This window comes from Physcomitrium patens, chromosome 21 (assembly GCF_059467195.1).
Source record: "Physcomitrium patens ecotype Gransden chromosome 21, ASM5946719v1, whole genome shotgun sequence".
NCBI classification, from domain to species: domain Eukaryota; kingdom Viridiplantae; phylum Streptophyta; class Bryopsida; order Funariales; family Funariaceae; genus Physcomitrium; species Physcomitrium patens.
Genome location: NC_143430.1, coordinates 14,759,832 through 14,787,027, shown reverse-complemented (window position 1 = coordinate 14,787,027; position 27,196 = coordinate 14,759,832). Strand labels below are relative to the sequence as shown.

General features: G+C 38.0%; 3 protein-coding genes across 11 annotated transcripts; 2 read left to right on the top strand and 1 right to left on the bottom strand.

Annotated features, from left to right (window-relative positions):
- The first annotated feature begins 1,300 nt into the window (after positions 1–1,300).
- On the top strand, positions 1,301–9,679 carry LOC112273967 (histidine kinase 1). Of its 3 annotated transcripts, none has more exons than XM_024503077.3 (12): positions 1,301–2,739; positions 3,109–3,345; positions 3,640–3,967; positions 4,265–4,390; positions 4,636–5,146; positions 5,446–5,602; positions 5,804–5,930; positions 6,141–6,407; positions 6,632–6,689; positions 6,934–8,296; positions 8,590–9,220; positions 9,327–9,679. In XM_024503077.3, the coding sequence occupies exons 1-11, from the start codon at positions 2,611–2,613 to the stop codon at positions 8,857–8,859; spliced, it is 3,573 nt and encodes a 1,190-aa protein (XP_024358845.1). In that variant the 5' UTR covers positions 1,301–2,610; the 3' UTR covers positions 8,860–9,220; positions 9,327–9,679. The 3 variants fall into 3 exon arrangements, with proteins under 3 accessions (XP_024358845.1, XP_024358848.1, XP_024358846.1); XM_024503080.3 differs by having other exon boundaries at positions 1,335–2,739; positions 3,109–3,410; XM_024503078.3 differs by having other exon boundaries at positions 1,383–2,739; positions 3,168–3,345.
- A 4,472-nt stretch (positions 9,680–14,151) lies between these two features.
- LOC112274113 (small ribosomal subunit protein eS27y) lies at positions 14,152–15,535 on the top strand. Its single transcript, XM_024503284.3, has 4 exons — positions 14,152–14,256; positions 14,658–14,759; positions 15,060–15,088; positions 15,265–15,535. The coding sequence occupies exons 1-4, from the start codon at positions 14,254–14,256 to the stop codon at positions 15,389–15,391; spliced, it is 261 nt and encodes an 86-aa protein (XP_024359052.1). The 5' UTR covers positions 14,152–14,253; the 3' UTR covers positions 15,392–15,535.
- Positions 15,536–16,890: 1,355 nt separating this feature from the next.
- LOC112274110 (integrin-linked protein kinase 1) lies at positions 16,891–21,541 on the bottom strand. 7 transcript variants are annotated; one of them, XM_090245968.1, is made up of 13 exons: positions 21,223–21,539; positions 20,677–20,807; positions 19,911–20,182; positions 19,640–19,714; positions 19,246–19,347; positions 18,823–18,917; positions 18,532–18,652; positions 18,199–18,275; positions 18,024–18,083; positions 17,836–17,921; positions 17,563–17,648; positions 17,252–17,367; positions 16,891–17,101 (listed from the first exon to the last, which is right to left on the bottom strand). In XM_090245968.1, the coding sequence occupies exons 3-13, from the start codon at positions 20,145–20,147 to the stop codon at positions 16,966–16,968; spliced, it is 1,191 nt and encodes a 396-aa protein (XP_090102094.1). In that variant the 5' UTR covers positions 20,148–20,182; positions 20,677–20,807; positions 21,223–21,539; the 3' UTR covers positions 16,891–16,965. The 7 variants fall into 7 exon arrangements, with proteins under 7 accessions (XP_090102094.1, XP_090102093.1, XP_090102095.1 ...); XM_090245967.1 differs by having other exon boundaries at positions 17,827–17,921; positions 21,223–21,536; XM_090245969.1 differs by having other exon boundaries at positions 17,827–17,921; positions 18,220–18,275; positions 21,223–21,536.
- Between the last annotated feature and the right edge of the window lie 5,655 nt (positions 21,542–27,196).

The window sequence follows — 27,196 nt, the reverse complement described above, 5'->3', positions numbered from 1 at the left end:
TGTGAAAATATTTCATTTATCAGTGTTGGTATTCTCATTTACGTTGAACACAGCGTGAGGTATGTGGGAGGAGATGCTAATAAATGGGGAGGTATCCCCAGTTCTGTGCATCTGGAGAATTCTGGTTTTTTTTGTTAGTAGTTGCTGCGTTTCTGGATCAGAGCAAAGCAGATTCTGTGTGAACTCCATGTCCGTGGTAGGTGCCACACAGCAGTGAACCAGGGTGCAGACAGGCCTAAGGGCAGAAGCAACTCTGGAATGGGAAGGAAAGGAAAAGGAAAGGGAAAGGACAGGCAGGAAGAGGAAAAGCAAAAGCAAAAGCAGGAGGTGGGGGGTGGGCAACAGAGAGGCATGGGCGTGTAAGAGTTGGCTGTTGAACCCCCTGCGTGAGCAAAGCTGAGGTTAGACTGAGTGTCCTCACCTCATCCACACAAATCAGTTTGGAAAGAGGGGGTGGAGAGTTTCGAGGTTGGCCTTTGGGCCCAACCAACACCCACTCCAACATCCATCCTCCTCGTTCCTTCTGACTGGAAGTTGTGGCCACAGCTTGTTACAACACAATCTACAGGATGATGATGCTGATGACGATGATGATATCATTCCATCCTATACATTAAATTAATAATTTTTCAGTATCCAACAACTTCATCCTGTTGTTCCTCTCAAATGCCACCCATCCCCCCCCCCCCCCCCCCACTTGACTGTGTGGTGTTCAACCAGTAACACAGAATTGAATTGAGGACAAGGAAGCATTGCATAGCCAGCTAGGCAGGGAGGAGCTGTGAGGGTGGGTATTACATCAGAGACTTTCCCTCCCTCCCTTTTCCTTGAGGGGGGGGATCTACACTTTTTTGTCTCCCTCTGCCTTCAGGCTTCTCTCTCCCATACACATGAGGTTGTGTTGTGGATTTCTCTTGAGTGAATGTTCCCTTGTATGTTAACGTTGGACTCTTCTTTCAGTCTATGCGACAGCAGATTTTTAAATTTTTTTTTCCTTTTTTCAAATTTTTATCATTTTGTTTTCGACTTTGTCTTGCGAACGAGGTGTGGAGACGATGGACTGATCTGGAAGGTAGTGATGGTGAATATGCTCCATAGAACTTTCATCCATAACCCTCTGTTAGCTTCAAAAAGTAGGAGTCGTACAGCTTTGCGTGGGGTTGAGGGAAACCCACATCAGCATGTGGGCATCGTAGGGCTGAGATTAGGCAAAGGCGAGAAATTAGGGGCATAAGTCAGAATCATGGTAATGGTCAAGGTCATCAAGTTGGAACAGGAAATCGAGAGCAGGAAAGAAGGATTGCGAAAGAGAGAGAGAGGGATTTTGAGCCCGGAGAGATGAGATGGAGCGATCAGGCTGAGAAAAGCCAGGGGAGTTATCTTTGAGATAGATACGTCGAGAGTCATGGAATTTGGAAGCTCGAACTTGTTGCCGTGAGGCATGTTGAGCATTACGATCTGAGGAGACTGTTCAACCTATGAATATACTCGATGCAAATCTGGGAGGAGTAATGTTGAAGTTTTCTGGTTTAAACCTCTTGATTACTTCTTTCTCTTGATCAGAATGGAAATCGACCGGTGAATTAGATCTTACAAGCTCGACAAGCTCAATTGGTCACCATCACCTCTTATTCATACTCGTCTCTTCTTCCATCCACAGTGCCCTGCCTACCTTTCAATAGGCTGTAAAGTTTGGTGGGCTTGATGACAGTTTGAGGTTGCTGTAGGCGTCACGTATGCGATTTGTGTTACGATTCTACATTCATCGTCTATTCTTCGCTCTCTTCCCTGCTCTGCTCCTTGGATTCTCTGGATTGTGGGTTTTCAGAGTAACTTGAAGTTGGGGTGTATTGTATCGAAAGAAAACTTTAGGGTTGGGTTGTAAGTCACACTAGTGAAGTTGCTTATCTTGGAGTAAGCGCTGTGGATTGTTTCTGTTACTAGGTTTGAGATAGGTTCAAGTGTGTTCGTGATTTGAGGTCGCTAGTGTGGTGTTTCCCAATTTTGTGGCGAGGAATTCAGGGCACCTGCTTTTTTCACGTTTGAATGTTTAGACATGGGTGAATTTTTAGAGAGATTCGTAGAACTATGTAGGGTTCCTCTTCTCCATGATGAAATCAGTTAAAGGGTTACAAATAACATCAGTCTACCTGACAAGATTGTTACAATTTGACACCTATTCCAGGGTTCCAAGGATTTTGCTTGATGACAGATGTGGGAAGTCGATTACACTAGAAGAGAAAGAGAACTGGGGTGCAACAGAAATTTGATGCGGTTTAGATAGGTCAGGAAGGCATGCTATCAAGCGAAAGATGGTGCTTTTCGATGGTAGCAGGTCAAGTCCGAAGTGGCCAGGAACGGAGGCCGTGGGCAGTAGGGTAGAGTCGAATGCGGATGCTGCGAGGCGATTGCCTTCTGTGACCATTGGTTCTACATCTACTGATCGTCGCGTGAACATTTTTTAGAACAGAGAGGAGACTTTCAGGAGACTGGCAGTAGCAGGGTAATGGCGCACAGGACACTTTTGGCAGGAACGTCATCTGCATTTGAGGATGTTTTGGGCTTTGTTTTATTTCGTATGTAGACACACGCTGTCTCTTGGAGTTTAAAATGTTCAGGCTTGCGACAATATGGAACCTGCCCAAGGACCGACAAGGGTCTTATGGGCCCTTGGATCCCGAAATGGAGCAGTTACCGCATCCAAGCCGCAACCTTACTGTCTCTCGTGTTGTCATTATGGTGAGGACATCCAGATTCCTTTCTACTCATTTATCAGGTTATTCTCAGGAAAGTCTTGTCTTATTGAGTATCTGTTCCACATAGTATAAATCTGACTGTAAGTTTCGTCGATAATGCTCCATTCAAAGATTAGCTATGAATTAAATTTCAACGTGTAACATTTTCTTCAAGATCTTGAACAACTCTCCAGCACTTTTAATTTTGCCTCAGTCTCTTTCTTAAAACAAGAAGAGAATTAAAATCAAATTGTAGTTGTTGAAGTAGTATTACTATGAGTATTACTTATTTTTGAGTCAGTACGGATTTTGAGTTTGATTGCAGATGGAGTATTGATTTGCAAGGTGACGATTTATGTTTTTCTTTTAACAGATCACCGTGGCAGTCTTGGTGGGGCTTCTAACTATAAGCACCTGGTATTTCACGCACAGTTATCCAAAGAGTGCAGTTGCCAGCCTTTCGCAATCTCTTCGTCTTGAAATTCTGGAAAACACTTCAGAACTCCTGGATGAAATATTTTCGATGAACACTTATGGATCAATGGCCATTGCGAATCTGATGGAGAAGAGTTTTTTGGGAGATGACTTCAGCAAGGACAACTTTGACAGGGTACGTGATGTAAAGACGAGATCTATTGAAGAGCCAATTTGAACCATATTGCACAGATGATTCAGGCATGTCTGCTACTTTGGGTTACAGGCAGCAAAGATTTCCTGCCTTGGATGCTTGTTTTTTAGCCTTTTTTATTCTTGTTTAGAAAAAGTATGTGGAACCAGCTTGCCACTATTCATTGAGTGTTGTATTTTTTTTATTTGTGTTCCTAATTTCAATATTGTTTTGGAAATTATCGACTGCATTATCAGGTAATACACTGCATGTATGAGCTGGCCTTCCTTTTTGCAGATCCGCGACGCCTCTTGGGCCGTATTCAAAGCTCTTCCAGTGGTGACATCATTAGGAGTGACTGCTGTCAATGGGCTTACAGCAGTTTATAACCGCGGTTTTAAAGATGAAATAGAAGGGTTCAAAGGAAACTTCTGTCTTTATGCAAATGACACCAGTGATGCACCAGTTTATTATAAGGAATACGTGTCTGAGGCGACTGGTAAACCATTGGGACCACCATTAGTGCTAAAATTTCCAAATACTCTTCAGGATACACCTTGGTTCCAAAAAGCAATGTCGTACCCTATCAACAATCTTACATGGACCATCGGTCGAAGCTTGACAAGTAAGCACAGTTGTGGAGGATGAATTTTCGAATAGTAGTAGTCGTGTTCAAATTATGTGATATGCATGCTCTTTCACCTGAGGAGGTGCCGTTTAATAATTTTTGATTTTGATCTTGATTCTAAAGGATTTTGTAATAGGATTTCAGCTATACTCGGACTTTGTATCGTATGTGGAATATCAATCGACCTGAAGAAGTCTTCAATGTGTCAATAGATGTTGTATAATGTTATCTGATTTAAGGATGAGTCAGCAGAATGTGATTTGTGGCACATTGCTGACGACAATCTGCATGCAGGTGGGCAGGCATTTGTACAGTGTGGTATATCGAAACAAGCAAGAGCTACGAAAGAAGTGGCTCTTGTTCACTCATCATTGAGTGCTATTGCCATTAATAGTTTTATCTCGTCCCTGGAGTTGAAAGGTGTCTATTGTTGCAATCCCCAGAGTGTGCATTTCATAAAAGTGAGACTTGAGAGTCATTGGTATGCAACAGTATCGTCATTTGAGAGCTCAACCATTCCCTTAAAAAAGAATTTGAACTGTTTTCGTTGCTGCTCTTTTTCATGTCACGCAGGTTTCCCGTAATCTTGCTAACCTAGGGTTGCAGTGAAAACCATTTTATTTAAATGATCTGTGGATACTTGTTTCTGACTCAACCTTTGGCAGGGGGGAGCGTCTTTATTGCGGATGAGCACGGTACTCTTTTGTTCTCGTCTGAGCCAACAGTCTGTGTTTTGAGTAACCGAAGCGAGTGTGAAAACACACCCCTTGATCGGAATTCAGTTTTGAATGATGGAAAGTCATTTCTTCAAAATCGGGTTGGATTGGCCAACTTGGTTATGAGCGAAACACATGTATCTGATGTAATCTTGAAGGGTAAACGGTACTCTGTTGACAGTTGGCCATACACGTTTAAGACAGTGAAGCTATCTGTGGTGGTCATGATTCCAAGGCACAGTTTCTGGGGCCCCATGGACTATTACACACGCATTACATGGATATCACTTCCCCTTCTTTCGATTGGCGTGGTCTTCATTGGTTGTAGTCTTATCTATCTCCTGGTTGAGCAAGTACAAGCGGAAGAGAAATTGAGAGCGGAGATTCTGAGACAATCCGAGGCCAAGCACCGTGCAGAAGCTAGTAGAGATGCAAAGACAAATTTTCTCTCTAGTATGAGGTTAGTAATTATGTGAAATTTTCAATGCAAATTGATGCTAACATTACTTAACACAGGTCTGTGTGTGACCTGGGTATGCATAGTCAATCTTGTGTATTTAAAGACAATCAGTAATCAGTCATGAGGGAACTCGGAAGCAAGGAAACTGGAAAAATATTCTTTCTTTATCCAGCTAATGAACGATGATATTAATCGCAATGGTCAGCAATTTGGTGAGAGTCTCGGAGTTCTACACGTGCTCACTTTTCTTTGAAAGGAATACCATTTTCTGACAGTACTATTTTGGTTCTTATGGACAGCCATGAGTTAAGAACGCCGATGGCATGCATTATAGGTCTCTTAGACATGCTTTTGATGGAGAACCTTACCGTGGAACATGAGGGAAGTATTCGACAAATTCACCGATGTGCTACATCTCTAGTTTCACTTCTCAATTCTGCTCTGGATATTGCTAAGGTATGATCCTCAATTTCTTTAATTCAACCTCCAGTTTGACCCTCGTTTTTCAATTGTGTCTTTCTAGTTCGAATGTTTTGTCACTTAGTGATTTGTACAGAAGTGTGGAGGCTTAAATTAGAGAGTCGGAAACCGGAAAAGGTTTGGAGAATCATTGAAGAGGTTTGCTGAAGTGCGAATGATACTTGTGTTTTTAAACAGGTCGAATCAGGAAAGTTGGTGCTGGAGAAAGCAGAATTTAATTTAGAAGCAGAGCTTACTGCACTCATCGATGTCTTTTCTGTGCAGTGCGACAACAAGAATCTGTTTATCTCTCTTGATGTGGCAGGTTTGTTTTTGATATTTGTAAGGTCAATGATTTTTGGAGGACTTACACTTATATTTTGCTGTCACCTCTTTCCTGTGCTTTCACTTTCCTTCATCTGTCCGGAATCCTGATCAGGGTCCTAGTAGGATAGAGCGCTTTGAATAGCTAAGCATTACACAAATGTACTGTGTATTGAGAAGCTGCATCCTTGAATTGATATGTGATGCGCAGATGATGTACCAAAGAGAGTGATTGGCGATTCGGCACGAGTTATGCAAGTGTTCACAAATCTTGTGGGAAATAGCCTTAAATTCACTTCGAAGGGTCGTATAATGGTGCGAGTTCGAATCGCCAACCCAGAAGCTGATGTTTCAGGGAAGTTGCATCAACGAAGTTTTAGCCCATTTTCGCTCGAAAGGTTTAATGAGGCATCCAATGCACCCGACTTAGTGGTCTTAGTCTTTGAGGTGGACGATACCGGTCCAGGGATTGAGCCAGGTTAGTGTGCTTTTTATATAATTGTGAGACAGCAAGTGCATGTCTGAGATCTTCTCTCCTAAGCTTGTGTAAATTTTGGAGGCACCCTCCTTTCAGATCGTATGAAGATTCGTGAAGAGATTTTGGACTTAAAACTTTGCTGACAAATGTTCGTGATTGATTAAAGGGTATATCTGTATCTTCGAAGTTCACGTTGTTGATGATATTGGTGTATGTTTTTGCAGCTTTGCGAGAAAAGATTTTCGAGAACTTCGTGCAAGGGAATGCCAGTACAACTCGCACGTATGATAGTCACTGTAGCTTGTTTATCTTTTTAATTTTACATCAATTTTTTTGCTTGTTCATTAAATCCTTTAGATCACATTCATTCTGCTATCCGGTACATCGTCAAGCAGCCTCTGATCTTGCATTGCTTGTTTGCAGCGTGGATTTCTAAGTGAAACCGTTTTCAGATGTATCTAATATTATCTTTTACTTACAGGTGCGATCTAGAGGATGATAAATGTTTGTTTCACATTGTGTGCAGGCATGGTGGGACAGGCCTGGGGCTAGGCATTGTGCGCTCTCTTGTTCAACTCATGGGTGGAAGCATAAGGATTGTTGAGAAAAGTGGTCCTGGAGTCGTTTTCCAATTTTCTATCTGCTTCCAGCGGGCAACATCATGCGACTGTACTCCTTTTAGCTTACCCCCTCCATACCAGGGTACCGAGATTATTGTTGGCATTCCTGACCCCGATTGCAGAGCAGTTGCATGCGAGTGGATCACCAAACTTGGTTTAAGTGTTCACCAAGTTGAATCGTGGGAACAAATACTATTATACATGAGAGCACTTAATGGAATTTCTAGTGGGGAAGGAGGTAGAACTGGGCTTTTTGAGGACTTTTTATCAAATTCCTCAGCAGATGATCATCAGCAACCCACCAGCGCCCCATCTAGACCATCGTCATGGTCACAAAGGTTCGACTTTTGGAGAAGTTGGAAAGATGGTGACGAACGGCCGATCACTGGACAAGTAAGGCAGCTTATGATACTTGACACAAGCCTTTTACCTAGAGATGTGAAAGCAGAGCACTTGGAGGAGTACCTTCAGGAATCAGGGTTTCTCACTACCTCACCTTCGAGGTATCTGGATGGGTTAGGGGTGGCAAGTACGTTCGACATTAATGACAGACATAGGAGAGAACTGCAAGGGGACTTTTCAGTGGTGTGGGTTTGTGCGTCCAATGTTCATGAGCCTATTAAAGCTGCTCTTCGTGCAGTTCGGAGCTCATTCATAGTGAAAAGGCCCCTGCATACAGCTCGTCTAAAAGAGATATTTTATCTAGTCTCTCGGGAGGGAGATGTCATGCCCTCCATGGAAATCCAACGCCCACAGGAGCTTCATGCCTCAAGCATAATCAATTATGCAAAGCAGCAAGAGTGGAACGATCCTTATGCATGTGATGCCGAGGTGCCACTAGCTCAAGAACCTTCTCCTCGTCCAATCCCTTCTGCAGTTGTGCTAGGAAGGAACGTGCGGCACCGGCCCACCGCTACAAAGTCAGCTCCACTTGAGGAAATCTCGTACTCAGAGATGGAAAGCATATCATCCGATTCGTTTAGTCAGGATTCAACCCCAACTTGTAAGCCCATGAAAAGAAGTGTTGCAGCCCTTGCCCAGCTCAACGGCAGAAAGAATGGCAATGCTAGTGCTCCTAAGCCTTTGGAAATGCTTGAGATTTTAGTGGCTGAAGATACTCCGCTCCTTCGAAAATTGGCGGTTGCTATGTTGAAAAGGCTGGGTGCCGTAACCTTTGAGGCTTCAAATGGACAGGAAGTGTTGGAAGCTGTAATGGCACGTATGTTGAATGGCCAAGCACCTTTTCAATGTATTTTAATGGATTGCCAGGTTGGTTCTTGTTGTCATTATTTCTTTACAAGAATGCCAGATTGATCGATTTTTTTGACATGTTAGTGTCAGCAGTCATCCAGTGAAGTAACCTTGGCTCTTTGTTTATTGTTTAGAAACTTCGTATTTTTGTTTGCCTGGGCGAGCTATATGAGGTGATCACTTAGCAGAAATAGATCCCAGCTTCAAGTTGGTAGATGCTTACTTTTTTGACAAATTTAGTTTATGATCCGATTGAGTTGTTTTCCTCGTTTTCAAAGAACGTGACACTGACAATGGTACTCCTCTTGCAGATGCCTGTGATGGATGGCTATGAATCCTGCAAGGCAGTCCGAGAATTTGAGAAGAAGTATCCATGCAGAACTGCAATTGTGGCTCTGACAGCAAATGCCATGGCTAGTGATGAACGAAAGTGCTTGAATGCAGGAATGGATGCATTTCTTACCAAGCCCATCGATCAAGAGTATATGGTTCAGATAATTCTTCGAACTGTTGGTTACAGTAATAGCGCTGTAAATTCTCCCCATGCCAATTCTGTCTCTGAAAATACGTATGATTCCTAAGTTGGCTCTTGATGGCCTGAGGAAAAGACGCAATCCTGCTCTCTGACTCTGCTAATCCTGATACGGCCTGAGCGTAGGTTACACACCCGCTGAATTCACTTCATGAGTTCTCATGGAATTTACATCGCTGGGTTGACCTTCAACGGCTTCTTCTCTGCATTTAACAGTATCAGCTAAGAAGAGGCTGAAAACAAATGTCTTCAACAATACGAAGCGGATGCGGTTCGGTTTGCTTGATTTGCTTATACTTTTACATGCACAGATGGCCAACATGATTTTTATGGCAAGAACTCACGCCAACATTTCTTTGAGCAGTACCTACACGATGAAGGAAATCGTTAAGAATGCATTCAAGTTAAAGGTACTTCGTCAATTTCTTCATGCTCGATTCCTTTTCTTGTGATCAATTAAGAGCTTTTTGTTTTTCATGCAGACTGTTTCTAAGAATTGTATGGACTTTCTGGCAGTGGTTGACAAAGTTGGCACAGCACGTGTACACGACCATTTAATTTAGGTCCACTGGGCAACATCGGACGATGCACTACTTTTTCGTACCATAAGGAGAGAGTTGGTCTTCAAGCACATAGTAGAATTCCCTAAGTATTTGGAATTGTATCGCCCTTCTACGACCCCTCCTTCCCATTGTTTCTGTCAAGCTTAGTGTATTTCTACATTCATATAGGAAAACCTCCTAGGCGCAAGTCCGCTTAGTATTGTTTGAGATTATTTTCATTCTTATAGAGGTGACCAATTTCTTCGACTAGGTAACATGGCTTCCTTGCAATGGTCATCACTATGAAATGGATCACGATTCACGACTGGTTGGCTGTTTACTTGCACTTACGAACCTGGCGTTCGTTGAAAAGAATTACTGTTCTATGTGTAAAACCATAAGATGAACACTTCAGTAGCTCGTTGTGATGGATTGCAATGATGTGCTGCCTTCTTACGCGAAAGATTCAAAGATAATATCAACTCAAAGTTGTAAAAATATGAGTGGGACGCACAGTGATCCATTGTAGACAGGACGATCGAAAGTTAACTGTTATCACGAGTTTGATTATCTCACCTTGGGTGAATTTAATGGATGGTTTGGGTTAAGGTAGAGAGTGCCTAAACCTACAAACTCCTGTTTTGCGTCTAATCATAAGATGTATAATAATTATTTCCACTACTCTTTTGGTGTTTTCCCCGAAAGGTTTACCTGCTGATTTCAAAACCCCCATTTTGTTGGATAGTAAAGACATAATATATATATGTATATATATATTTATAATATACCTCAAAAAAATAATTAAATAACTAAAAAAGTATGGAAATATTATGATTTTTCCAAAAATAACCTCTAGTATATCTCTGTTATAGTTTTAAATCTATTTAAAATTATAGTATATGTATTTGTAATTTTTTTTTATTGTTCAGATGCTAAAAAATATTTTTTGATTCTATTCAAAAGCATTTTAGAATATTATGGTATTTCAAAAACTCAATGTTTGTAAGAAATAATATTGTTTTGTAATTTTAATGCACTTTTACTTTTTAATACTTTATTTATTATTTATTTAAGATATTAAATAAATCAATTGATTACATTTACTACTTAATAGTTGTAAATATGGTTCTAATTTATCTTTTGATGTTTTGTGTATATAACAATTAAAAATATCTTTTAAGATTTTAGATTATAATTTTTTTTCAATACATATTATATTGCTAAAAACAGTATAAGTTGTTGATGGCATATACAATTGGTGTTGCAAACATATTTGTTAGAAAGTCCTTGTATTGTACTTATAATAAAAATAAAAATATTAAAATTCAAACACAATATAATTAATTTTGTGCTAAAGTTATTTAGATTAAAAGATATAAATTTTATTGTTGAACTTTATTTATATTAAATAATTATTTTAATTAATTATATCTAAATGTAAATACATTAAGCAAATTTTTATTTTTTACATTATTTGTAAGTATAATCATAATATCTATTAAATCTGATTCCTACATAACTTTAGCATTCACTTATTTTAGCTACTGAAATCTTAGTAACCTAAGCTAGTGAACTTGTTGAAGGTTTTAGAAAATTTCTAAGGTTAAAAAAAATACAAGCTTAAATCTCAACACTACATTTTGTAAGTAAATAAAACTTTTAGCTCCAAAATCATTATCAATACATAGTATCCTTTTTTTGCAAGTATTTTTGTACACATCCACAATCATGTCTTTTTTCACACAACACATTATGGACAATATATTATCTTTAATTTATTCTTAAACAAAGTAATGTTATATATTATTATATTCTATATAAAAACAATATTTTTAATTTTTTTTAAGATTAATGTATCCTTAGTAAGTGCATGTAATCAATGTTACACCAAATTTTACAACTATTCTTTCATAAAATGTTTTATCCAATATACTTCATCTCAAGTTGGCTTATTGCCAAGCACTTTGCTTAAACAATAAAACATGCAAGTGTAGGTTGTCAATTTTAATTATTTAAATGATTTTTATTCTTCTTTAAAGAATAAGACTTATAAATTTTTGTGTCGTTTTAGCTATTTATCTTTTTAGATTGACTTACACTCTAAAATATTAGAAAATTAATTTTTCTTCATCAAAATACAACTACAAATAATTATACATATTAATATATATTTGATATAAAATATTAATATATATTTGATATAACATATTCATATATATTTTTTGATTAATATAAACTAACATATTAATTACATTACAAAACAAATTTTACAAAAAAATATTATCTCTTTCATTAAATGTTCAAAGGTGACCTACTTATATGAAAGACAGAAATTATATAAAATCTATTAAAAAATTTTACATTTTATTTTTTCAAATGGTACCTTTTATTTTTTAGAAATACTCAATAATGTTTTTTTGCTACTTAAATTTTTGAGTATTTCTAAAAAATAAAAGGTGCCATTTGAAAACTCAGTTAATTGTTTTTTACTTAATATAAATATTTTAAAGTATCTCATTAGTATAATTTCTGTAATAAGTTTTAAATAATTCAAAAAAAATTATAGATCTAATAGAAAACACACCTCATATTCATATATTTTACATTCAATTATAATTTTTCATTCACTTTTTTGAATGTTTATATAAAATCCTTCTATTATATAGAAACTTAGTGGATATATATTCAACTTATATATGAGCATCAGGTGTATTTTTTAAAAAACATATCATTGACATCTACATAATTTAATATGATTTTTTTAATGACTTAATACTTTATAATTTTAAAAATATTTTAAAAAATAATTTATAGTCATAGGATATTCTTTTTTTATACAAGTAATACTATGAAATTTAATCAAATTATAATAGTTGTGTATAATTATTTCTCTCTTAAATTTAAAAATGTTTTATTTTATTAGATAGGAGATAATTGAATATACAAATTTAGCCTACTTAATTTATAATCTTTGTGAATGGAAGTTTTATAACTTATATGAGGAATATTAGTTATGGTATACAAGTTTACGATCTAGAAAGGACCTACACTCTAACAATTATTATCAAGTAAGTAAAGAATATCAGTTAATTAGTATCAAATAGTTGGAGTACATCTCTACATATTTATACAAAGTTCTCTTTATTAATTAATATCATATGTTGCAAGAAAAAATATTAATTATCAAAGATGGTGCATTTAAGGCAAGATAAAAATCAACCTTATTAGGGCCTTGCAATCTAAGATGCTTGATTCCAACTTTGCGGCAACATGGCATTTTTAATCTTTAGGCCTTGCCTTGCCAAATTACATACAAGTAAGTATTTATCTTTGGTAATTAATGAAAGTCAATAAAAATCATTTAATTATTAGAAATCATATGTTATTAATCATGCACCATATAACAGGGTTGGTTCCTATAAATTATTGAGGGAGAGCATTAAATATATATATATATATATATATATACACATACACACATATCTACAAAGAATGTTTTTGATTACAAAACTATAACTCTTGCAAAAACAAGATATTAAATTTCAGCATAAAATTATTTATATAAATAAAATATATATATCAAAGTTTGATATATATATATATATATTTATTTATTTATTTAAGTATTGGATCTTACATAAAAAGACAATGTAAAAAAATTAAAATAATAACAAATCATACAATATTAATTTTAACATAAAAAGTTATAGAGTTTATAATTTATGTTTTTAACATGTTGGAATTATGTATTTAAACTTTATTACTATTATTACTTTTAATTATTATTTGATGCACTAACCATAAAAGTAAAACTCATACTGTACAAAATTCTGATTTGACTAAATAATAACTATTTCAAATATTAGCATAATATTTTTATCTTTATGCAATAGAGAATGAAAAGAATTAAATTTAAAATTAGTTGATATCTAAAGTAACATATGAAATCCTTTAAAAATGTTACCTAGGTAAACTAAAATAATGTTTTTTCAAATGTTTTATTTAAGCAGAGTTTACTAAAGTTTCAATATTTTATAAATAATTATATCTTAAATATGATTCATATTTTAAAATTTTATATTGTTTTTAGAAAAAATAAGTAAATTGGTGAAGTCACAAAAAATATATTTAAATGAGTTATAGTTTTGTAATCAAAAAGCTAATTATATTCAATCATTATGAATATAATTAGCTTGGTTAAATTTCAAAGTTTCAACAAAAATCAATAAAATTAAATATTGATTTTGGTACTGATTTATTTTTTGATGTATAACTGGATTAAAAATAATATATATTTAATATGCTATGGTATATTAACAATAATATATATTTAATATGCTATGGTATTTTGAGGAATACTTCAGCATGAGTCGGTGGATGCGTATATTAAAAATGGTTACTGGAAAATGTATACTTTGTCTTACTTTAAAAATGATTACATTCATTCATCCGTCCATGTAATGAATGTGTAGTTACTTTAATTTAAGAGAATAATTATTATTATTATCATTATAAATATAGATTCTTGCGTTTGCCAAAGTCCCACAAACAACGAAGACATGCTTTGGAGGAGACGAAAGCTTGTCCGACGAGGCACGAATGGTTGAATAAATGGACGGATGAATGAATGAATCAGCTCACATGGAAGCACGGCGAAACTCCAACTCTGTCCGTCTCTCTCTCTCTCTCTCTCTCTCTCTCTCTCTCTCCCTCTCTCTCTCGCGCTCTCTCTCAGTCTGTGTGAGCCATTAGGGTTTAAAACCCACGCCTCAGGGCATCGTTGATCCTTCCTGCGCCGAATCGCTGGCTCTGCTGACCCTGAAAGAAAGGCTTGCACCGCATCTCCATCACTCCCCCCATCTGCCCCCTCTGCTCTGCTCTGCTCTGTTCTGTCCGTCACCATGGTAGGTCTCTCTTGCGGTTTCCTTCTTGTTGCTGTTCCTGGTCTTGCTTTACATGTTTGTGCGATTTGATGATGGGTGCCAGTCAGTTTGGTGAGGTTTTGGAACTTTGGATTTTAGTTGATGAGGAAGTTCTGTAGAACGTGCTCGTGGTCTAAGGCACCGGGAAATCGGCTCGGATGATCACAGATGGCTCTGACCATGCTGAAATTTTCAGGGAAATCAATAAAGTCTCATGATTTTACCTTTTTGACAACCTCCAACATTTTCAACGTCATGGACTCCTTTAACCACTTTAGGGTTTGGCTGTTGGCGTATCATAGTCAAAATCGATATGATAACAGTTTTAATTGCAGTAACTATGCGTTTTCTGTGACATATTGACGTCCTTTTATGGCTTACAGGTGCTTTCCAATGACATCGACTTGTTGCAACCTCCGGCGGAACTTGAAAAGAGGAAGCACAAGCTGAAGAGGCTTGTGCAGTCCCCTAATTCCTTTTTCATGGTAACATTCCATTCTTTTGCCTTGAATTTGCACTCGTCAGGCCATTTGGTTCCATCAGATTCCATTTTACTAACCAGTTGTCTTATCTAAACTTCGCAATTTTGTCGAACATGCAGCTTTAGTGTTCTGTCGATCTTTGAGTAGCAGTTATTTCGTTCATGTTAACTCATATGAGAAGCTTTTCTCTTATCTAGGGCATTGATTTTAGGGTTTTCTGGCCGTATTTGGATCGGTAATTGTATTAGCAGGTAATCAGGCTCTAATCTTTTTTTGTCTTTTTTCTTTTTGCTTACGACCCAGGATGTGAAGTGCCAGGGATGCTTCAGTATGTAAGACGTCTTGGCCGATCTGGTGTCTGCCGTTTTCTAGTCTGTGTGAGATGATAGAACAAATGTACTGATACTTGAAATCTATTATCGTCTATGCTGTTGGTTTATGTGATTGGATAACGAAAACATCAGGATTTTTTTCAACAAAAGGATAACCGATACGTGTGAATGCGCAGAACCACCGTGTTTAGTCACTCCCAGACCGTAGTGTTGTGCAGCAGCTGCTCTACAGTCCTTTGCCAGCCCACTGGTGGAAGAGCTCGCTTGACTGAGGGTTGTTCTTTTAGGAAGAAAGGAGATTAAATGTAGATATTGAAGCAGAATGAGTAAGCCCAAAACAAAAAGCAGGGTCTGGTGTAGCAATAGCGAGCATGGCACACACAGTTCTTTTATGCCTCGTCGATTTCCCAAGTTGGGTTTTAATGAAAATCTTTGGTTTATTGTAAACTGCTATGAATTTCTTTGTAGGGTCAGTGGAATCAGAGAATTCTTGGTATGAATGTACTGCAGTAGTGTTGAATTTGACAGGATGGTGAATTTGGATCCTAATGCCTTGTTGAGTAGTTGATGAACTTAAGCATTCATGATAATGCTTTCATTATAATGAAAACTTCATTAACAGTATTCGTAAACAGCCATCGATGAATAGTACACAAGAAGACTGATTCCCATGTTCCAAGCAACAAGTCAGATGTAACACTATGTCCATGTCCATGCCCCAGCCTCTGGCAGGATTCTCTTTTAACCTACTGTTAAACATTAAAGATAAGGTGCAAAAGCAGTAATTACTATTGAAAGTTCTATCTGTAGCATTGTCTAGCCTAAAAATTCTATGGGTCCACTAGGATTTAGGTACCACAGGAAGTATTCATCTAGAAACATCTCCACCCAAGCTGATGGCAGTCTTCTTGTGTGCTATCTCTTGCCCTCTGTGGCATCAAAACCTGGAATGCAACTCAACTCATGTTTATTTATAGTATCAAAATAAAAGTATCAATAAATATTAGATGCCATTTATATTTTTACCACGAAAAAGAACAACAGGTAGGCACTGATGAACAATAGTTGCTATTTCAATTTAAATCCAATTCTGTAAATTGATTGTCAAACTTTTCAGTTTCATTGCTTGTTTCTTGCTAGTACTTTCAAACTTAGAAATGAAGGTTGTACTTAAACATTATAATTTTTTCATGAATTAAATTATTATTAATCCCACCTATTCACAAACCATTCTTTTTCTAAAATTATGTATAAAAACTAACCAATGTGAGGCCTCCACAATTAACCCTCCCAATTTAAAACTTCGATTTTTCTTTGAAATTAACTGAATTTGAGCTCCTTTCATTAAAAAAATCATTCCTCGATTAATTTGCTCGTCATAATCATTTTATCTGTAACATTCTCTAAACGTTTTTCACAGGCAAATCCACACTGAGTATAACCACCAAAGCTTTATTTATTAGATTTAGTAAAATAGCAAGATGGCACAAATTATGTGACGGGTTAGGCAAGTGGTAAGCTATCAATTTCAATAAGCACGTTGTAATTTGGAAACTTTTAACATACAATTATTTCCAAAAAGCATTCGAGGGTGGATTCACTCAATTTCAAATGAAGCACATCAGACTTTGAAATAAAACCAAATCAAAGGTCCCACTGTGCACCCAGATAAATTCCGCATGTTGTGGGAACACATGCTGGTTTGTTTTAGAGCCAATATCAAACAGGAGTACACTTCTGATTTCTAAAATATACTTTACCCAGCTTTTCGTAGTGATTATTATTGAAATGAACCATGTGTATTAAACCACAAAAGAATGAGCTAGATTTATTATGAAGTTCTGAGCTGACAGAAATGACCATGTTACATTTTCAATCTAGAGAATAACACATTGACATTTTTGCACTATTTTGGCACTGCTGTGACTGGACTTCATATCTTCGAGCTGTCTTATTACTTCAGAAAATGGTGGACGCTTGGCGGGCTCTTTGTGCCAGCATGCTGCAATTAGCCTACATCACAAACCCCCAAAAACAACTAAATTAGTTTATTAGGGCTGGTGCATTAAGCGTAGTGAGCAAAGAAGATTTATACTAATCCTCATGAACAAGTTTTTCTCCAACATGATCAAACATCAGACATGAGGGTAAAGAAACACTTACTCTCGCATGCCAGTGGGATAAGATGTTGCCCTGAAACTTGGACGCTCATGATCAATAGCTCGTCTCCTTGCGACCGCTTCTGGGTTGCCGTCCATATTTTGTAAACCCTCGTACATCTAAACCAGGATTTATGAATACATGTTTCGAGTACAAGCAGAAACTTCATTGCAGAATGTGAACGCCATCAAGTCAATCCTCACCACAATTGTTATGTAAACAGTGTTTTGATAAGACAACAAATAATATTAAACAAGGATTACGAATGCTACAAAAATTAAATGGATTGAGCAGGCTTTAGAGAAGCAAAACACCTCGTATATTATTAGACTGAAGGCGAACGTATCTATACTCTTGTCAAATGGTTCATTCCGATAAACTTCTGGGGCCATGTATTCATCTGCACACGAAACAGCGGAGTTAAGGGCAAAATTCTGATTATTGAAAAGCTCCCTGGCACCAGTCAAAATAACTTGAAGGCACTAAATCTCTCCCTAAAGCATGAACGGAAATAGTTACTCCAGAGAGAACAAAGAAGTTAGAATACCAAGAAGTGAAACCAATAAAACGAAACTTACAACATCCACCTTCAGATCCATTTGCATACGATCTGCTTCCTAGCAGTCCAAAGTCTGACACTTTCAATTGGCCTGCTTCATTCTGCAGCAGATTCCTGAGCCCACATGAGAATAAGTGATTTTGCAAATGTATCACTTCCACCCCACGCACTTGCATACTTAACATTAAAATAATTGAATTGAAGAAAAATACTCACCTAGGTCTCAGATTTCCGTGTATAATGGAGTCTTTGTGTTCATGTAGGTAGTTGATGCCTCTGCAATTAAGTAGACTGAACATGTCAAAACATCCCCAATCTAAAACTCAATTATAACCCACAATAACTCCATTTACAAATATCTTTATTAACAACCAGTGAAAGACCGACATGCCTAGCGATATCAAGAGCAAACCCTTGTGCTAGCTTTGGAGACAGTCGGGAGTTGGACATAAGTGAATACAAATCACCCTGCACACACCATCCAAAAGTGAGATACTTCTGCTTAAGTTAGTGAAGCCCAATAGACTACTGAAAAACAACACATACAATAATCGATGTATTAACAAAAGACTGAAATGAACAATTGAATAAAGTACTTGACAGCGTGAACAGTCCTTTGACAAGTGTGATACTACAAACACACAGTACCCACGAGATTCGTCCGAGATATTCATACAGAGATAAAAGTATATTCATCAGCAAGGGTGGGATAAGTAAGACTAACCCGCGGTAGGTACTCGGTTACAACTACCGGGGGCCATGTTTTTGTAACAGCACCTAGAAACTGCAAAATATTTGGGTGGCGCAATCGTTCCAGCATCAGAAGCTCTACTTTGAGCTTGGTGCTGCCAAGTAGTACCAACACAAAATTCCAACCAATAAAGTGACGATTATTTACCAAAATTACACCTGAATTATATAACTTGTAAACAAGGGAGAGGTACACGGCTCAAAGTAAGGCTAAAGCATGCAGAATGTGCTTTTATCACAAAAAAAACGGCTAACTTTTACTCACAGAAATTCAGGATCTTTCGTTAAAGGCGACAACAACATCCTTGCAACCACTTTTGTGCCGCGCCAGTTAACTACACGGAATTCTTCATTGGGTGTCTAAAAAACAAGCGAAATCTTATTAGATACATGAAATATTGCACATCAAAACAAGCTTCTCAATCGTCTATGCCACCTCTGGCGAAAACATGCATCATTAGGCGGGGAACAAAATAAAGTGATGTATGAAGAAAATACGGCATTATAAGAAGGGTCTTGCTGCAGGAATCTAATGCTTGAAGTTCAACAAAGATGGAAAGATTAGAGATGTCAGAAATGCACCTCTAATCCCTTTGATAGTGTCCAACAAGTGGTATTTCGTATTTTCCTAAATCTTAGAAGGGAGTATACAGAACCTCGAAATCAGTGGACAGTGTTCCATTTTTACCTGGCAAAGTGGAGGTATATGGTCCATTGGCTCCAACTCAGAACGGTCGATTTCATATTGAGCCGATATATCATCATATGAAAATCCTTGCTTCTTCTTATCCTGTTTGAGATCATACCATTGCTACGATTATTGTTATCCATTGTAATTAAATGGAAAACACGGAGGACCTGTAATAACCAGTGCAGTTGAAGTAGAGTTCGACTGAAAGATATGTCTAGATGAAATTCCCAAAATGATCGATACAATCCCACTACTAAGCTATTAATAAGAAGAAACGAAACTCTTCCGCTCCTTCTGAAATTATTCGCAGTAAATTACTACAAAATTCTCTGAATGTTGAAGCGATTCAATCTACAAAATAGATGGAGAGGTAAGGGCGCAGAAGTCTTGCCTCGATCCTTCCGCCATGTTGCTCAAGCAGCTTAACCACAACACCTTTCGTATATTTCCGAGCATCTGCCAGAGGCTGCATTGAAGAGAAGAATTCTGTTACAAATATTCTATACACTACGATTAATGCTCGTCATGTGATCGAGACTACTTTATTAAAACTACAAGCAGCATGACAAGAGTCGCAACTAATATTGGTTATTGAGTAGCATTTACACTCTTACGGGTCCCTGTCATTTCGAAAGAACGGAAGAAGACTCGGAGGAACTCACAGTATCACCCCAGCGATCTACAGGGTTGACATCAGCCCCACGCTGGAGAAGCAACTCCACCACCGGTACATGACCCTCACTTGCGGCCAGATGAAGAGCTGTTCTCCCGTCATAGTCTGAAGCGTTCACGACAGCACCATCGTCTAAAAGCTCCTTAATTGCCGTCACATCTCCCCTACTGGCATAAGAAAGCAGCAAACTCGTAGTGCCCAGACCGTTTTGAGATGATTCAATCATTGTTGTCGAGGAATCTCTAGCTCAATTCGTGTAATCTGAACAGTCATGTTAGGACAGTGTTAGAAGTTTTGAATACTACGGTTGATAGATACGACATTAGTATTGGCTGCAGAAATAATTCTCGCAGTACGTCTACACGGAATTTAAGGATTTAAGCATAAAGTGATACTACAGAAACTTAGCGACTTAACTAGACGACCAACCGCCCTCGACTTCATATCTTCTGCTCCATCGTCCCTAGGATACTCATATACCTATTTACTTCAGAAATACTCTCATGATAACAACGTCATCACTATGCATCGTTTTTCTACTATCTGTAAACAGATGTCGAATCAGGACGCGAAAATAAGAGGAGAAAATGGCCAAATCTAATGGAAATTAGTTTGATCAATTTTATTCTCCCAATACAGCATGGTACCAAATGACATCATCAGCGATACAAGATTCACAGAAAAAAACAGCTCATCTTGAGTCGTAGTGGACGACAAAGAAATCAAACAAAACAGCAGCTACGCCAGAAACCCACCACGTCGTTTTCAATGCCAATGAGAAGCGAATGGTGCTCGACTCCAGTTTCTTGAGGATATCAACTAGTCCAGATAGCCAAGAACCAAACAATTCCTCGCTGATTTCAAGCTACTGTCGTGATGGAAAGCCCTGCAAAGACCCGAACACTAGGTGTCCAACTACAGAACGTCGAGATCAACTTGCACCTACCTCCAAAGTAGCATATATCCCACCACCTAACAACCACTCTCCTCACAACATTACGTGCACGATGATCACACAAGTTCGCAAACACATTGTAGACTAAAATTCTACATCAAACTAAACTTACGCCACCCAATTCATCTCCGATGATGAAAGAAACCAAGGAATTCTAGACTTATTCCAAGCACATCTGAAGAACAATCCAAGAAAACCGCGGACCCCAGCCCAAAATAAACTCTCCCAAGAATCCAGGCTGCCCTAACTCATGAACCTAAAACTCAGAAGAGTCTGGCTCGTTTCATGAGTCTATCTTGCTATCGCTCGTGCAGCAGTCTAGAAAAGATTGTAATTCGGAGCGTACCCAACAACAGAAACGATGAATGAACGCAGCGAAGCGCCATGAAAACGGATTTACTAAGGCATGGAGAGAGAGGCACACCCAGGCAGGCAGGCAGGCAGGCAGAGAGAGAGCGAGCGAGAGCCAGAGAGGGAGAGAGCCCGAGAGAGAAAGAAGGGGAGGGTGAGGGGGAGAATGAGGGAGATATGTAATTATGTGTGTGTGAGTGTGTGAAAATATACAAACATAATAAAGTATATAAATTTATATAGAGATAGAGGGGGAGAGAGATATGTGTATATATATATATATATATATAGATACAGAGACAGAACTCCCGAGAGAGAGAGAGAGGGAGAGAGACATATGTGTGTAAATATATATATAGGTACAGAGACAGAGCTCCCGAGAGAGACGGAGAGAGGCCACACCCCACGTCCCTTCCCACCACCTTCTCCCTCTCACTCTCCTTCTTCCTTCCTTCCTTCCTTCAAGATCCCAAAAGGAGAGGAGGGTGCCTATATTATTATTATTGTTATTATTATATATTGTTATTATTATTATTATTGCCGGCGCTCCTATTCGTCCTCGTCATGGTCCACCTCGTCTTCGTCCTCGTCCTCCGGAGAGTGCCCGTCGTGTCCCCCCCCCCTCCCACGTCCCTTCCCACCACCTTCTTTGAGTATGCACCTGCGAAGGAAGGAAGGCTCTTCGAAATTCCCTCTGCCCCGGACGGACTGACTTACGCCCTGGTACGACCCCCCCCCCTCTTCCTCTTCTTCCTCCCTAGGTGAATGTTACTACCACCCAAGCACTCTTTCTTCTTCTACTCCCCTGCTGCTCCTCCTCCTGCTCCTGCTGCATCCTGCCATGGAAGCTGCTGGCTTCGGAGTCACATCTCTGCATGATCCCCTGTTCACATAACAAAGCCCTGAAAGCATGCATGCTTGCTGCCTCCCAGGCTCCACTGTGCTTCCTTCCCTGTGGTTGTAGGCTTCCATTCTCCGCATCCCCATTCTGTGTCCCCACTTGAACATACAAACAAACAAATATAAATCATTACCTCGCTGACTACATCATTGAAGAAAACAAAAACAAAACTAACAGAAGTGACAGAAAAAGGAACACACACTGTCTTGCAACATTCCACAACCAGAATCTCTCTCCCTCTCCACCCTTCCCTTTCCTTCCCTTTCCTTCCCTTCCCTTCCCTTCCTTTCCTTCCCTTCCCTTCCTTTCCTTCCCTTCCTTTCCTTCCTTCCCTTTCTTTCTTGCTATCTAATTATCCCATCTGGTCCTCCTTTTCTGCAGGGGCCCTACACACAACAGCTCCCTTAGGAAGGGGAACTGATCCCAGTTGTGGCCCCGAACAATTTATTTAAATAAACATGTCAACACTTATATACAAATCAAAAATAAAATGAAAGGTTCTAACATGATAATGTTCAGTGTGTCAACAAGTGGCACCCACTCCACAATCTTGATGCTTTGACAACATTGCACATGACAAGAAAAATTCCAATAACAATTCAGAAATTGCCTATGTATAATTAGATCTACCTACATAAATTTCAGTACTTTATTTTGCATTTGAAAAACATTTTGGGTCACTATGGAATTTGATTCTCTTGTAATGTACTTACTAGAAATTGATAGCTTGGTTGAATTGCATAATAGCATTAGGTTGGACAAGTATTTAAATTCTTTAGATAATTTCACAGTTAAAAGAAACAACTCTAGAAGCATGGTTTCCATCAAGGGATAAAAACACATATCTTTCAATTTCTATTCAACATAATCCAAACAAGTTACATATCTAAGAAAAAGAAAACAACAACAACAACAACAGAAATATCCTAACATTCATAAAACTGTCTTTGTACTTTTTCCTATGATGGTAAAAATGGAAGAACTTTTTCATTCATAATAAATATCTTTTATGTATTGTAACATGAGGAGGAATTTCTTTTATGTATAGCATAAAAGTTCAACATTGTGATTCTCATTTCCAAAAAAATATCCTTATTTTTAATGCATGTATGAAATATTAATATATATATATATATATATATATATATGATTTTTCTTTAACAATTGTAGTACTTGAAGTCATAATTTATATTTTCACACAATATATGATAGTATTTTAAGCTTTAAATTGTAAAAATATAAGCAAAACAATAGAAGTGACTATATGCATTTTGTTAGATTACTCTACATAAGAATGCTTGCAAATTTATTTATTTATTGCTGTTAAGTATGTCAGATTTTTATTTTTTTATTTTTTTTATTCATTTTATTTCTGCAAAGTATTGACAAGTTACCACAAATTATGACTTCATGATTAAATATGACGTAGGAGTTTGTTTCTTTATATTATCAATGAGTATTTTGATCAAATAGCAAACAAAGATCTAATCCTAAGCATACAATGTTTTTGTAGAAATAATCTATTTTTATCATAATAACTTTCAATATCATTTTGTGCTTCCAAGTATTGAAGTAATACTAAATTTTAATTCCTCTAAATATTAACTTATAGTAACAATGTTACTCATTTAAATTGTTTCAGATTCTGTTGAAGGAAAAAACTCTTTAAGTAGTTGCTAATGGTCAATAGAGTACAAGTGTTGTTAGGGATATCCCATAAGGTTAGGTGCTGGTCTATAGTATATTAGAGTACAAGGGGAGGGCTGGTCCTAGGAGATATCTCATATGGGTTGTAGCACTTGGTACCTTGGTACTAGTATATAAGGAAAGGGTTGGCGTGGGAAGAATTATCTCATACCACACTCTATTTGTTAAAGTGCAACCTTGCTGGTCTTAACTTACTTGTGTGGAGTATGCTTTCTATGTTTCAATAGGTTATGGGCCCACATTCTCTTACCAAGTAAGTTGTTCTTGCATTATTTCTTTATTGCTTATTTTTGGTGGTTGAGATCTTATAGTAGAGTGTTGCTAGTGAATTGTTGAAGTCATTGCTCCTCGATTTGTGAGTGTATGAGCTTAGTGCAAGACCTTGATAATGTCTTTACTGAAGGAGCACCAGTATTTGAGAGTTTTATAAGAAAGTGAGTCATTTTGAGTGAAGTGACGTGAGAGAGACGTTTGAAAGTCATAAAATCACATTACAAACCATTCTCCACCATTTAGACGTAATTTGGACTCAAAATATGCAAAAAGTTGCAAAACAGCGAATTTTGGGTTTGTAGTTCAGCAATCTTTAAGTAGTCATATCTTTTGCATTATAACTCCAAATCAAGAGTTTTTTGGACCTACTTGTAGCTTGAGATGGCATCTTTTGAATGTGATAGCTTAAGAGTTGTTGAAAAGTTTAGAGGTGACAACTTTCACCACTGGAAGGCCAAAATGGAGCTACTTTTGGCATCATTGGATCTTTGGGAGATAGTAGATGAGGAGGAACTTGCACCTGGGGTAGAGGCAAGCATCAAGGAGCAAAAGGACTTCAAAAGACGAGAGAAGAAGGCTTTTGGCATAATTGCCACTAATTTAGATGAAAGCAACTTTGTTCATGTCATTTCTTGCAAAGGGGCAGCAGATGCATGGAAGACTCTTTGAAATGTCTATGAAAGTAGGAATCTCTCCAATGTGCTATGGTCAAGGCAAAAATTCTTCACCGTGAAGATGGAAGAAGGTGAAGATCTCATGGCTCATGTGAATAAGGTAAAAATACTTGCAAACCAACTTGCTGTTGTTGACAAGCCTTTACTTGAAGAAGATGTTGTGATGACATTGCAGTCAAGCCTTCCGGACTCCTATTCCTCCCTCATTGTGGCATTGGAGTCCATTTCAAAGAAAGACCTCACTTTGGACTTTGTCAAGGCAAGACTAGCCCATGAAGTCACCAAAAGAAAGCAAAAGGAGTCTATTGGAGAGCAATCAGTACTATTTACAAGACCAAGTAAGGCAAATACCCCTTTTCAACGTTATCTTCCTAAAACTTGTTACATTTGTGAAAAACCATGCCATTTTGCTAGAAATTATTTTAAGGCAAAGAAAGGAAAAAGAGAGAATGCCAACAATGCTTTTCATGACCATGGAGGTGAAGACTTTGCATTCATGGCAAAACAAACTCCTTCCATGCTTGATATGAGCAAATGGATTGTGGATTCCGGATGTACCAAACACATGACTCCATACAAGTGTTCATTTAACACTTATCAACCAATTCCAGCAACCAAGGTTTGGTTAGGTAATAATGGTATGGTACAAGCCATTGGAATAGGCACCATTGTAGTGGAGGTGGTGGTGAAGGACATAAGCAAGAGAATCACTCTCAAGGATGTATTGCATGTGCCAAAGATGAAGAAGAACCTCCTTTCGGTGAGTAAACTTGTAACTCATGGGTGCAAAGTGCAATTTAACATGAATGGATGTTTTGTGAGAACCATGGAAGGCAAAGAAGTAGCAAAAAGGACTAGGGATGGCAATCTCTATATTATCAATTGTAAGAGGATCAATGGAGTGGATGTTGCTGCCTTTGCTGAATTTCCATCAAATGAAGATAAGGTGGACATTTGGCATCAAAGACTTGGGCATTTGAATGCCAAAAGCATGAAGGAGCTTCAATCCATGGTAAGTGGCTTAGACCTTAGCCATTCTACCATGAATCTTGCTTGTGAGGGATGCATTCAAGGCAAACAACATAGGACACCATTTCCTAGTGGAGTTACAACAAGAGCAAGTCAATTGCTGGAGCTTGTGCATTCGGATGTTTGTGGACCCATGAGGACACCATCTATGAGTGGAGCAAGGTACTTTGTCACATATATTGATGACTTCTGAAGGTAGGTATGGATTTACATCATCAAGGCCAAGAGTGAGTGTTTTGCCAAGTTTAAGGAGTGGAAAGCACTTGTGGAGAAGCAATGTGAGCACAAGATTAAGGTGCTGTGATCGGACAATGGAGGTGAATATTTGTCCAAACACTTTGATGAGTTATTGAAGCATGAAGGCATTGCAAGAAAAACCTCCACTCCCTACACCCCACAACAAAATGGAGTTGCTGAAAGAGCAAATCGCACCATTGTCGAGATGGCAAGGAGTATGATTCATACTCAAAAACTTGGATATGAGTATTGGGCGGAAGTTGTAGTAAATGCCGTGTATACAAGAAATAGGTGTCCCACAAGTGCACTTGAAGGAATGACTCCCCAAGAAGCTTGGACTGGTAACAAACCTTGCGTATCCCACATGAGGATTTTTGGGTGCATTGCATATGTCAAGGTTCCAGATAGTATGAGAGGCAAACTTGATGCAAAGGACACAAGATGTGTATTCCTTGGTTATTGTGAAGGCACCAAGGCATATACGCTCATGTGTTTAGATACCAAAAAGATCATCAAAAGTCGTGATGTAGAATTCTTGGAGCATAAAAGTGGTAGTGAAAAGTGGGAGATGTGTCCAAGTGGGAGTAATGGTGTGTTTGTGGACACATCTTCAATTCTAGCAAACAAACAAGAAGATGAAGAAGCGCATTCTCAAAGTGAAGAAAGAGAGAAAGATGCTATGATAGAAGAGCCCAATATTATGAAGACTTCAATTCCAGCAAGATACAACAAAGACAATGAAGAGAATGAAGATGAAGAATACCAACCAATGAGTAAGAGAAAGAACTCCATGAGCCATACAAGGCAGCAAGAGGTGCATGAAGGCTCATCCTCCTTGCATGAAAGAAGATATCCAACACGTGAGAGAAGACCACAAGGTAAATGGTAGAAGAACCACATCTTTCTACAAGTAAGTGAAGACCATGCCAATGTTGCTCTTCTTCATGATCCATTGTCTTTGTGTGATGCAATGAGGTGTGGTGATGCAATGAAGTGGGAGATTATCATGCAAGAAGAATACAAATCTCTTATGGACAATGAGACATAGGAGTTGACTCCACTTCCACCAAATCGATCAGCAATTGGATGTAAGTGGGTGTTTAGAACCAAGAGAGATGCTATGGGCAATGTTGTGAGGTACAAGGCAA